The sequence below is a fragment of the Scleropages formosus genome, chromosome 21, assembly GCF_900964775.1.
Source record: "Scleropages formosus chromosome 21, fSclFor1.1, whole genome shotgun sequence".
NCBI lineage: Eukaryota > Metazoa > Chordata > Actinopteri > Osteoglossiformes > Osteoglossidae > Scleropages > Scleropages formosus.
Genome location: NC_041826.1, coordinates 1,944,555 through 1,956,841, shown reverse-complemented (window position 1 = coordinate 1,956,841; position 12,287 = coordinate 1,944,555). Strand labels below are relative to the sequence as shown.

Genomic DNA, 12,287 nt, shown 5'->3' with positions numbered 1-12,287 from the left:
GGTGTGTCAATAAATAATTTCAACCACATAAAGCTGTGTGTCCTCAGTTAAACCATGGTACTAGACACCTGCAGTACATAAAAAGAAAAAGCAGAACCCCAATAACACCACAGCTAAAAAAGGGACAGGCATCTACAAAGAACTATTGTATTCCTACTGTACCCTATATATCAGCCAGTGTTTCTCATGACAAAATCTAGACTTCATGCAAATGAAAAATTTGTCTCTCAAGTTAATCTAAATGTGGCTCATGTGAACATAAATGTATTTTGAGGGAGCACTAATGCACCAGCTCTATGTGTTAAAAACATAGCCTTAAAATGTCTTAAAACATTAAGACCTAGTATTCAAGGTGTTCCGTTCATGTCAGATATTTGCACAAGTCCCCCCCCCCCCAAAAAAAACTCTTGAATGAGAAAAGAACTTGCAAAGGAAGCAGTCCTTGCTGCCTCTGTAGCGTCTGTACACAGTCACCATCATATTATTTGTTCAAAAGGTCATCAGCTTCCTCTGAGCTTCTTCATGACAGAGCTGTGGGGTGGTGCGTTTGTTAGCACCGTGCCCACCAGCTTGTGCTTCTCCAGCAGGGCCTGTCGAATGACTTTACAGCAACCCAGCTCTTCTATGTGGAACCCTACGAGATGCTGCCGTTCGTCTGTCTCCGACACAGTGCCATTTGTGGAAGATCCAAAGAACTGTGAAGGAGGTAAAAAGCCACGGAAATCTGGTAAAAGCAACTCCTCGAGCCAGACACTTCAATAAGACACCACTCCAAAAATACAACAACAGTACCCATAGGAAGAGATTCTCCAGATCTAATATTTTCATAGAGGAGGCAAGATGCAAGATACAGAAAACATTGCAAAAATCCTTCATTTGAAAATCATTACAATATGAGCTACCACCCACATACAGAACTATATCAAATGTAATGTTTTTTTTTCTAAGGTTGTGACAACACATTTCAAAACAAGTGTGAAAACCAATTTACCTTCCTTCTCCATGGACAAAAAAAACTACTTACAGCCAGGCCGGAACTGGGGTCTATGAAGTCAGCCCAGAACCCTGCTGTGCGGAGAGCATAACACATCTCTTTGGCACCACTGATAAACTGGAGAAAAAGATGTTCCCATTAGGCATTTAGCAGAGACCTGTTTATAAAGGTACATTTACCCTTAAAATGACAGAATGGCTGATAATTGTACTTTTCAGGAAAATAATGTAAGCAGAAATTACCAAATTGGTTTATCCCTCAGGTCCACTGTATGTCCTGTTGTACACAGTTAGGTTCAAAGGCAAATACACTGACTGTATCAAAATGATCATTAATAGAATTTTCAGAGGCAGACATGTGGAATGTATTCGATGCCCTTTCAACTTTGATGAAAACTGACAGACACACGCATGAATCCAAACACTGGAATTTATGCTTCTGGCAGAGGTTTTCCCCTAACTGACTCAGCTAAGAGTGAAAAAAAGTGCATTCCACAACATTCTTAAACTTAACTACACTAATGGTCAAAAACTGGTTGCAGATTCAGCTAAAAGTATTTCTGAATAGTCATTGCTGTATCTCGTGAAGATATTTCAACACAATTTACATTCCCTACATCCAATATAACCCCCAGCATCCTGCAAGCAGCAAGGGGTGTGTATATTATCTTACTCCCATATAACAACATGTACATTTTTAAGACACCATATAATGGTTTCATACAAAACACCACCATCTGGATTCAGTCTTTCGGGTAACACAAATATTTTACATTAAGACTTTAAAACAGTAAAATAAAAGCCACAGTCCTTAATCCTTATAACCACAAGTAGGTCATTAGATATACACTTTCACAAATTCATTTTATGTTATAAAAACTTGGTAATGTGAACACGCAAACATTACATTTATATTACCCTGTTTACTATATGGTGTTTTTTGTGTTCTGTAAATGCTTGTGTTCAACTACAAACTGAACAGGAAGTGCATGGACTTCTTGGTGGAGGACTCACTTTGTCCAGAAGCAGCGCTCTCTCTGTATCATGCTGTGTCCTCTGAGTTACTGTGACAACAGTCATGCCTGTGGCTGGGGCTTCAGGAAACACGGATTCAAAATCTGATAATGCAAAGAAGTATCAGTGGTTAAGGAATAACTCTGCACTAAAAGTAATGCTCAAGGGTATATTTATTTGCGTTTCGTCTACCGTATTTAAAATATGCTTTACTGATGCTAAACTAAGACTCGTGCAGAGACATCTAGTGGACATGTGTAGAATTGCACCTCAGCTACTTCTAATTGTAAACATTTATGGGGCACATTGACAAGCTTTTAACTGCTGCAAAAGTCTCTGTCTGTTCTCTCCAATTAAAAAAAATGGCAAACATCCAGAATATAAAATTTGTAGTTCTTTAATTTCACTGTTTTTATCAACATTGCATTTTTAGATTATCATTTATTCCTTAAGGGGGAGTGAATCTATAACAGATTTTACACTGGTGCAACAGCATGGTAAATCCAGCCTTGTTAAAATTAACATTGTATACATTCATTCACTTTGGATACTGAGGTTGTCAAAACTAAATAAAGATGAATAAAGTTAAAAATAAAACTGTGACTACAGCTGTTATTCACCAAATGATCTGGAGGTGATGGTAAGGTCACAATGCACACATGTACCTTGTTTCAGCAGCTCTGGACAGGGTTGTATTGCACACTCGACATTACAATTATTAAAGTACATTTCTGCTTTGCTGATTTTCTCAACATGGGGTGGAACCTCTTTCTCCTACAGTGAGGACAGAAACATAGTATGGGAAAGTGGCCATCAAATAAAAAAACAACAAATACATTACATGTGTTCCATCCACTCACAGATTTTGCAGATAAACTTTTAAACACAATGCAGAGTACAACAAGCTTCTGTACATATAACCAACCCTCAGTGCAGAGAAAAAATTAAAAATTAGAATTACTTCATATTAAAATAAAGTACTTGGTTATTCACAAAAGCAACAATATAACAACATTAACATATATATTAGTAGAAAATTGCAGAGGTATTAACGGTGAACTACCTGGAACTCAGCAATGAACTGTGCCAGTACAAACTCATGTCTCTCACTGCTGGAGGGAGCAGACAGCACATCTGGAACAGTGTTGTGAACTGGGCCTTTCTCTTGGTCCCCACTCATCTCCAAGTGGCAGTCAAAGCCCACATTGCCTGGCAACTGGAAGCGCTGGTCCTGGGGTCCAAATGGACCCATGGTCTCATCTGGCCACACTGTCCTGGAGCCTAGCAGATGCAGGCGTTGAAACTATGATTGCAGGGATTTTAAACAACTTTAAATACACTGACTGCTGAACCTACAAATACATTTGGGCCCAAAAGGTTGTTTGAAATTCATTTTATTCATAACTCCAAACTAAGTGTAAATAAAAGTTTAAAAATACACACACACCCAGTCTGAAACCGCTTGTCCCAAAGCTGGATCGCGGTGAACTGGAGGTTAACCCAGCAACACAAGAGTGCAAGGCTGGAGGGGACACACCCAGGACAGGACACCAGTCCATCACAAGGCACCCCAAGCAGGACTTGAACCCCAGACCTGCCAGAGAGCAGGACCCAGCCAAGCCTGCTGTGCCACTGCACCCCCCTTTTAAAAATACAAAGGTCCGCCAATTTATTTGTGAATTAGGTACTGTAAACACCTAACAGCTTTTTCTGTAGAAACCTTGAAAGAGCTATAACACCTGTTTTAAAAAAAAAGGGAAAAAAAAAACACTTAGTAATTTTCTTTTTTTTTAATTTACTAAATCATAATTACAGAAAATAAAAGCTGACACCAGCAGAAACTCCTGTTAAACTCTGACTGTGGACAGATTCAGCCCATAAGCAGGTGCAAGGTTCATCATTCTTGCCATTTTTAACTTCATTATGTCCACAGCAACAGTATGTGTCTTCTTACTGGCACTATTAGAGTCACCAACGCTCAGGAATGCCACACACACAAATCTACTGCGCAAACACAGGCCTTTCATTGCCCCACCACAAACAGAAATTGTAGAAAGCATACAAATGATTACATAGTTTAAAAAATGTAAGAAATGTCTGCACCTTCAAAAATGTGTAATTAATTTATAACCGATCGAGTGTACTTTCATCAAGTGTATTATCCCGTACTAGAGTTAAACTATGCGCGCGCACGCACGCACGCACGCACACACGCACACATGCCGGCCACTTTATTAGGTACACCTTGCTAGTACCCGGTTGGACCCCTTTTTGCCTTCAGAACTGCTTTAATTCTTCGTGACATAGATTCAACAAGGTGCTGGAAACATTTCTCAGAGATTTTGGTCCATATTGATAGCATCATGCAGTTGCTGCAGATTTGTCGGCTGCACATCCATGATGCAAAACTCCCGTTCCACCACATCCCAAAGGTGCTCTATTGGATTGAGATCTGGTGACTGTGGAGGCTATTTGAGTATAGTGAACTCATTGCCATGTTCAAGAAACCAGTTTGAGATGATTTGAGCTTTGTGACATGACTACTTCTAGCAGGATAACGTGCCATCAGAAGATGGGTACCCTGTGGTCATAAAGGGATGGACATGGTCAGCAACAATACTCAGGTAGGCTGTGGTGTTTAAACGATGCTCAAGTGGTACTAAGGGGCCCAAAGTGTGCCAAGAAAATATCCCTCACACCATTACACCACCACCACCACCCTGAACCATGATACAAGGCAGGATGGATCCATGATTTCATGTTGTTTACGCCAAATTCTGACCCTACCATCTGAATGTCGCAGCAGAAATCGAGACTCATCGGACCAGGGAATGTTTTTCCAATCTTCTATTGTTCAATTTTGCTGAGCCCGTGCGAACTGTAGCCTCAGTTTCCTGTTCTTAGCTGACAGGAGTGGCACCCGGTGTGGTCTTCTGCTGCTGTAGCCCATCTGCTTCAAGGTTCGATGTGTTGTGTGTTCAGAGATGCTCTTCTGCACACCTCAGTTGTAACGAGTGGTTATTTGAGTTACTGTTGCCTTTCTATCAGCTCAAACCAGTCTGGCCATTCTCCTCTGACCTCTGGCATCAACAAGGCATTTTCACCCACAGAACTGCCGGTCACTGGATATTTTCTCTTTTTCTGACCATTCTCTGTAAACCCTAGAGATGGTTGTACGGGAAAATCCCAGTAGATCAGCATACTCAGACTAGCTCCTCTGGCACCAACAACCATGCCACGTTCAAAGTCACTTAAATCATCATTCTTCCCCATTCTGATGCTCAATTTGTACTTCAGCAGATCGTCTTGACCATGTCTACATGCCTAAATGCATTGAGATGCTGCCATGTGATTGGCTGATTAGATATTTGCATTCACGAGCAGTTGAACAGGTGTAGTTGTTGTGGCCAGTAAGGGTGTATGTATGTGTACGTGTGTGTGTATATATATACTGACAGTATGGCTTTCCTAATGTGCAAAAATGTACTATTTTGAGCAGAACATTTAATTCATGTAATATATGTTTAATATATGGTAATATTACCATATATTAAACATATATTACATACACAAAAATATATAGTAGTATAGTTTACTGTATAGTTTATTAAACTAGTCTAGTGGTAAATGCTAACTTTGGTAAATGGTAAAATGGTAAAAATTAGCTTTACACACCTCCATTGTTAGATGTCACAGTTATGTAAGGCTCATCTGAGCCAGAGGAATCGGCAGCAGCAAAGCCCCTGGTCCAAATAATCCTACCCAGAAGCCCCTGAATCCCAGGCAGGTGTGACAGCACCCTGGCTCTGTTACAGAGCACCTACACAGGTAAACAAGGAGTCAAACAACACCTGAGAAACAATGCTGCCAAGAGCAAAAGTAAGAGAGAGAGGAAAGGAAGATACTACTTACACTGGCCATAGCAACTGGCCTCCCCACCCACTGCGTGCCTGGAATTTAAAAGAAGCGTTTTTTACAAGATTATTTACAGTTTCTCGTATCTTTCTTGTTTTCTTATCAGGCCTTATTTATTATATGCATCAAGTAAATTACACATATCATACTGAGTATGTGTCCCCCCCCCCCCCAATTTGTTTACTTGATTTTTAACGGATCCCGAATCCTAGAGAGAGTTTGGTAAATTCACTGTCATTTTCTGTTTGAGACGGAAATGACGATAGTTTTCTCTGGACTTCTTGTTTTCAGGGTTCGCGTACTGTAACTCACTTAGGGCCTACGTTAGGCTAGGAAATCGAAATAAAAACGCCCATGTGCATGTTTGTTACTCAACTCTATTGAAATGGGTGAACTTTGTAATCTAACTCCCTAGGAATCCTCTGTTTTCCTCGTAAAAAAGAATACCCCGGGTACTAAGGAACGAACTGCAAATGCTAATGTAGTTTTGCTAAATGCAGTAATGCTAAAAATGTAGTTTTATTGCAATTCCCCCGTCGTGAACGTTACGTGACACGGAACACTAGTAGGTAACTGGTTCTGTGAAGCGTTAGCATAGCAAACTTGCTAACCACGATATAGACTTCCTACACAGAGACACTCCAGTTGTTAGACAAGGACAAGAAACGTCGCACTTCCACCTTCTTTAATATAAATAAATATTTACTTGTTAAACTTGTTACCTTATTCTTGACTGTCCTGTTTACCGTTCAGAGCAAGTAACTCCACCTTCTCTATCCGTAAAAGCACAAAGTCACTATGGAACTCAAGGAGGGACAAACTGTCCTGGTTAAAACAGTAACGACATTCCCCACTCTACGGAGTTACGACGTACCCGCGGTCCTTATGTAACAGTACCATACGAAATCGTTACAGTGGTTCATTGAATGTACCATTTGTAGTACATCTGGCTTATTATTCAGTGCAACCATTTTGGCCCCGGTGGCTTTGTCCTCAGGTAGGCTTACTGAAAAATAAGTAGGGTTATAGAGAACCAATAAATCATGCTCAGGTTATTTTTTTAACAGGTTTTCAAGCCATCTAATTTACCATGATGCATGAAATCCAAACTTAGATGTTGCTATTTATAATGAATTACTAAAAATATAACATTAAAAGACAAAGCACAATTTTTTTTGTTTAAAATATTCCAGATGTTATGATCATCATGCAGAGCAATACCCTTTATTTGGTATTCCAGTTCATTTTAGGTAACACATCATTATTATCTGGAGACAGATTTTTTTTTTTTTTCACCATTGATAATGGTAATTTGACCCTCTCATAGCGGGAATTCGTGGGATTGGCATTTATAGACACCTGTTTAATTATGGTAATCAGTAATGATCACAAATGCCAGTGTTTTTTTACAACTAGTGTTTTACTCTATTTGGAATATGTAGTTGTCCTTATTGTACAGCAGAGATGCTGTTGGGACCTAACTTGCCAATATGTTTGGCTGGTATGACAAGGCCAAGGTATTAACTTCTTACTCTTTGCTGCCTGTGTTTAGGACAGTGTAGTAAAACTGCATGTGATATTTATATTTAGATGAGGGTGTGGTGGTGCAGCCCACCTTATTCATTAAGGTGACTTACACTGCTAGATACACTACTTACAATGGGTCATTCATCCATACATCAGTGGAACACACTCTCTGTCACTCACACACTATGGGGGAACTTGAATTTTCATGTAATCGTTTTCACACTTGGCAGTTAAATGTTCAAGGTCACGGGTCAGATGTGGCAAAAAGAACATAATGTGAAAACTCTGAAATGCCATCTGTAGAACTTACAAGTTCCCTCTGAGCCTCAGCTCTGCGTTCACATGATGTCCATGAAGATCACAAACAGGTGTGGAGACTAAACATGATCTTGGTGGAATCTGATACCCACATCTAACAGGTTCAACTTAATGAGAAAATGCACACAGCACAGACTGCACTCATACAGGGGATGGATGGCACACATCAGTGGTCCTGGTGCACCATACCACTGTAGTATCTCCCTTAGCACATGCTTAGAGACAAGGTCATACACCTTTCTGATATTCTTAAAACCCATGTAGATTGAACTAATATCCCCATGCCCCCCAGACAACTGTGCCAAGGAGAAGAGCTGGTCCACTGTTCCAAGACCAAGAAAAAGTCCAAATAGTTCCTACTGAACTTGGAACTACTGGATGGAGTCTCCTTTCCACTAAAGCAGCGTCAGTAAAATAAATTTTGATTCTGTTCTATACAGATGAACTTTATAAAGAATTGATCATAAAATAATGCACAGGGGGGGAGCTTGGTGGCGCAGTGGGTTGGACCGGGTCCTGCTCTCGGGTGGGTCTGGGGTTCGAGTCCCGCTTGGGGTGCCTTGTGGCGGACTGGCATCCCGTCCTGGGTGTGTCCCCTGGCCTTATGCCCTGTGTTACCGGGTAGGCTGTGGTTCCCCGCAACCCCGTATGGGACAAGCAGTTCTGAAAATGTGTGTGTGTGTGTAATGCACAGGTGATTGCCCAGGAAATAGAAAATGGTATTTTAGAATTTATATTTTCATTTGAAGACAGCATGACGAAAACTATGATTTCTTCCATGGTTTTCTTAAACTATTACAAGTTAAAAACTATCCATCCATCCATCCATCTTCCTCCGCTATCCGGGGCCGGGTCGCGGGGGCAGCAGTCCGAGCAGAGTCCTCCAGACTTCCCTCTCCCCGCACACCTCCTCCAGTTCCTCTGGGGGAACCCCAAGGCGTTCCCAGGCCAGCCAGGAGACATAGTCTCTCCAACGTGTCCTGGGTCTGCCCCGAGGCCTCCTCCCAGTGCGACAAGCCCGGAACACCTCCCCAGGGAGGCGTCCAGGAGGCATCTGGAACAGATGCCCGAGCCACCTCAACTGGCTCCTCTCGATGCGGAGGAGCAGCGGCTCTACTCCGAGCTCCTCCCGGGTGACTGAGCTCCTCACCCTATCCCTAAGGGTGTGCCCAGCCACTCTGCGGAGGAAACTCATTTCTGCCGCTTGTATCCGCGATCTCATTCTTTCGGTCATGATCCAGAGTTCATGACCATAGGTGAGGGTAGGAACGTAGATCGACCGGTAAATTGAGAGCTTCGCCTTACGACTCAGCTCCCTCTTCACCACAACAGACCGGTACAATGACCGCATTACTGCGGACGCCGCACCGATCCGTCCGTCAACCTGCCGCTCCATTTTTCCCTCACTCGTGAACAAGACCCCGAGATACTTAAACTCCTCCACTTGAGGGAGCAACTCCCCCCTAACCCGGAGGGGGCAATCCACCTTTTTCCGACTGAGAACCATGGCCTCGGATTTGGAGGTGCTGATTCTCATTCCCGCCGCTTCGCACTCGGCTGCAAACCTCCCCAGTGCATGCTGCAAGTCTTGACTTGATGAAGCCAACAGGACCACATCATCCGCAAAAAGCAGAGACGAGATCTCGCGGCCACCAAAACAGACACCCTCCGTTCCCTGACTGCACCTAGAAATTCTGTCCATAAAGATAATGAACAGAATCGGTGACAAAGGGCAGCCCTGGCGGAGTCCAACATGCACTGGGAACAGGTCTGACTTACTGCCGGCAATGCGAACCAAGCTCCTGCTCCGGTCATACAGGGAACGAACAGTCCGTAGCAACGAGCCCCGAACCCCATAATCCCGAAGTACCCCCCATAGGATGCCACGAGGGACACGGTCGAATGCCTTCTCCAGGTCCACAAAACACATATGGACTGGTTGGGCAAACTCCCACGAACCCTCCAGCACCCTAGTGAGGGTATAGAGCTGGTCCAGTGTTCCACGGCCAGGGCGAAAACCGCATTGCTCCTCCTGAATCCGAGGTTCGACTATCGGTCGGATTCTCCTTTCCAGTACCCTGGCATAGACTTTCCCAGGGAGGCTAAGGAGTGTGATCCCCCGGTAGTTGGAACACAATCTCCGGTCCCCCTTCTTAAAAAGAGGGACCACCACCCCGGTCTGCCAGTCCAGAGGCACCGTTCCCGAACTCCACGCGATGCTGCAGAGGCGTGTCAGCCAAGACAGCCCCACAACATCCAGAGACTTGAGAAACTCGGGGCGGATCTCATCCACCCCCGGAGCCTTGCCACCGAGGAGTTTTTTGACTACCTCAGCAACTTCAGCCAGGGTAATGGACGAGTCCCCCTCCAAGTCCCCAGCCTCAGCTTCCTCTACGGAAGGCGTGTCGGAGGGATTGAGGAGATCCTCAAAGTACTCCTTCCACTGCCCGAGGACATCCTCAGCTGAGGTCAGCAGCGCACCACTTCCACTGTAAACAGTGTTCGTGGAACACCGCTTCCCCCCTCTGAGTCGCCGGACGGTTTGCCAGAATCTCTTTGAGGCCGACCGAAAGTCTTCCTCCATGGCCTCACCGAACTCCTCCCAAGCCCGAGTTTTTGCCGCGGCGACTGCCAGAGCCGCGCTCCGTTTGGCCCGTCGGTACCCGTCAGCTGCTTCAGGAGTCCCATGAGCCAGCCAGGCCCGATAGAACTCCTTCTTCAGCTTGACGGCATCCCTTACTTCCGGTGTCCACCGCCGTGTTCGGGGATTGCCGCCGCGACAGGCGCCGGAGACCTTATGGCCGCAGCTCCGAACCGCCGCCCCGACAATGGAGGCGCGGAACATAGTCCATTCGGACTCGATGTCCCCCACCTCCCTCGGGATCTGGTTGAAGCTCTGTCGGAGGTGGGAGTTGAAGACCTCTCTGACAGGGGCCTCCGCCAAACGTTCCCAACAGACCCTCACTATGCGTTTGGGCCTGCCAGGTCTGTCCAGCTTTTTCCCCCGCCATCGAATCCAACTCACCACCAGGTGGTGATCAGTTGACAGCTCAGCCCCCTCTTCACCCGAGTGTCCAAGACATATGGCCGAAGGTCAGAAGAAACGACTACAAAGTCGATCATCGACCTCCGACCTAGGGTGTCCTGGTGCCAAGTGCATTGATGGACACCCTTATGCATGAACATGGTGTTCGTTATGGATAAACCGCGACTAGCACAGAAATCCAATAACAACTCACCGCTCGGGTTCAGATCAGGGAGGCCGTTCCTCCCAATCACACCCTTCCAGGTGTCACTGTCGCTACCCACGTGGGCGTTGAAGTCCCCCAGTATAACGACAGAGTCCCCAGTGGGAGCGCTTTCCAGCACGCCCCCCAGGGCCTCTAAAAAGGCCGGATACTCTACACTGCCGCTAGGCGCATAAGCACAAACGACAGTGAGAGACCGTTCCCTGACCCGAAGGCGCAGGGAGACGACCCTCTCATTCACCGGGGTAGACTCCAACACATGGCGGCTGAACTGGGGAGCTATTAATAAGCCCACACCCGCCCGCCGCCTCTCACCTTGGGCAACGCCAGAATAGTGGAGAGTCCCCCCTTGGTCGAGAAGACTGGTTCCAGAACCCAAGCTGTGAGTGGAAGTGAGCCCGACTATATCTAGACGGTATCTCTCAACTTCCCGCACCAGCTCAGGCTCCTTCCCCGCCAGTGAGGTGACATTCCAAGTCCCAAAAACCAGAGTTGGCGCCCGAGGTTTGGGTCGGCCGGGCACTCGGCCCCGACCACCGCCCAAATCGCAATGCACCGGCCCCTTACGGTTTCTCTGGCAGGTGGTGAGCCCACCGAAGAGCGGCTCCACGTCATGGCTTCGGGCTGAGCCCGGCCAGGCCCCGTGGGCATAGACCTGGCCACCAGGCGCTCGCATGCGAGCCCCCCCCCCCCAGGCCTGGCTCCAGGGTGGGGCCCCGGTGACCCCATACCGGGCGGGGTAAACGGAAGCCTTGATTTTTTCTTCATAAGGGGTTTTTGAACCGTGCTTTGTCTCGTCTGTCATCCAGGACCTGTCTGCCATGGGAGACCCTACCAGGGGCATATAGCCCCAGACAACATAGCTCCTGGACTCATTCAGGCACTCAAACCCCTCCACCACGGTAAGGTGGCGGTTCACGGAGGGGAAGTTAAAAAGTTAAAAACTAAACAAAAATTAATCGACATAAAATACAGTATCCACATCTACTTTTTTGTCGATGTTAAGCGTAACAAACTCCTTATCAATGTCTTTTCCATTAATTTAATTATATTTTTGTTGAAAGTATCCCATTTTCAAAGTATCAATGGCTAACGTTGCTCTTGTAGGACCAAGAGGCAAAACATAATCTTCTCCTCTAGATGTCACTGCATCTCCAGTGATGGTCCAAACTGTAGTCAGAAAGCTGCTAAGTGTCTTTATGAGCTGAAAACCAAAGCTTCTTTTGAGCAAACAAGCTTCACTCCTTTTGGACAAAATCTGTAACTGTTCCC

General features: G+C 45.3%; 1 protein-coding gene across 1 annotated transcript; it reads right to left on the bottom strand.

Moving 5' to 3' along the window:
• Positions 1 to 267: 267 nt before the first annotated feature.
• LOC108941943 (methylmalonic aciduria and homocystinuria type D homolog, mitochondrial-like) lies at positions 268 to 6,721 on the bottom strand. The gene is made up of 8 exons (XM_018764881.1): positions 6,645 to 6,721; positions 5,920 to 5,957; positions 5,683 to 5,827; positions 3,071 to 3,288; positions 2,673 to 2,781; positions 2,008 to 2,111; positions 1,025 to 1,111; positions 268 to 695 (listed from the first exon to the last, which is right to left on the bottom strand). Exons 2-8 carry the CDS (start codon positions 5,926 to 5,928, stop codon positions 501 to 503), a joined length of 867 nt encoding a protein of 288 aa, XP_018620397.1. The 5' UTR covers positions 5,929 to 5,957; positions 6,645 to 6,721; the 3' UTR covers positions 268 to 500.
• Between the last annotated feature and the right edge of the window lie 5,566 nt (positions 6,722 to 12,287).

Coding starts and splice junctions, on each gene's coding strand:
- LOC108941943 (XM_018764881.1), bottom strand. Junction 3,289..5,682: donor TGTGACATCTAACAATGGAG/GTGTGTAAAGCT, acceptor TGCATCTGCTAG/GCTCCAGGACAGTGTGGCCA. Junction 2,112..2,672: donor TCCAGAGCTGCTGAAACAAG/GTACATGTGTGC, acceptor TTGCATTATCAG/ATTTTGAATCCGTGTTTCCT.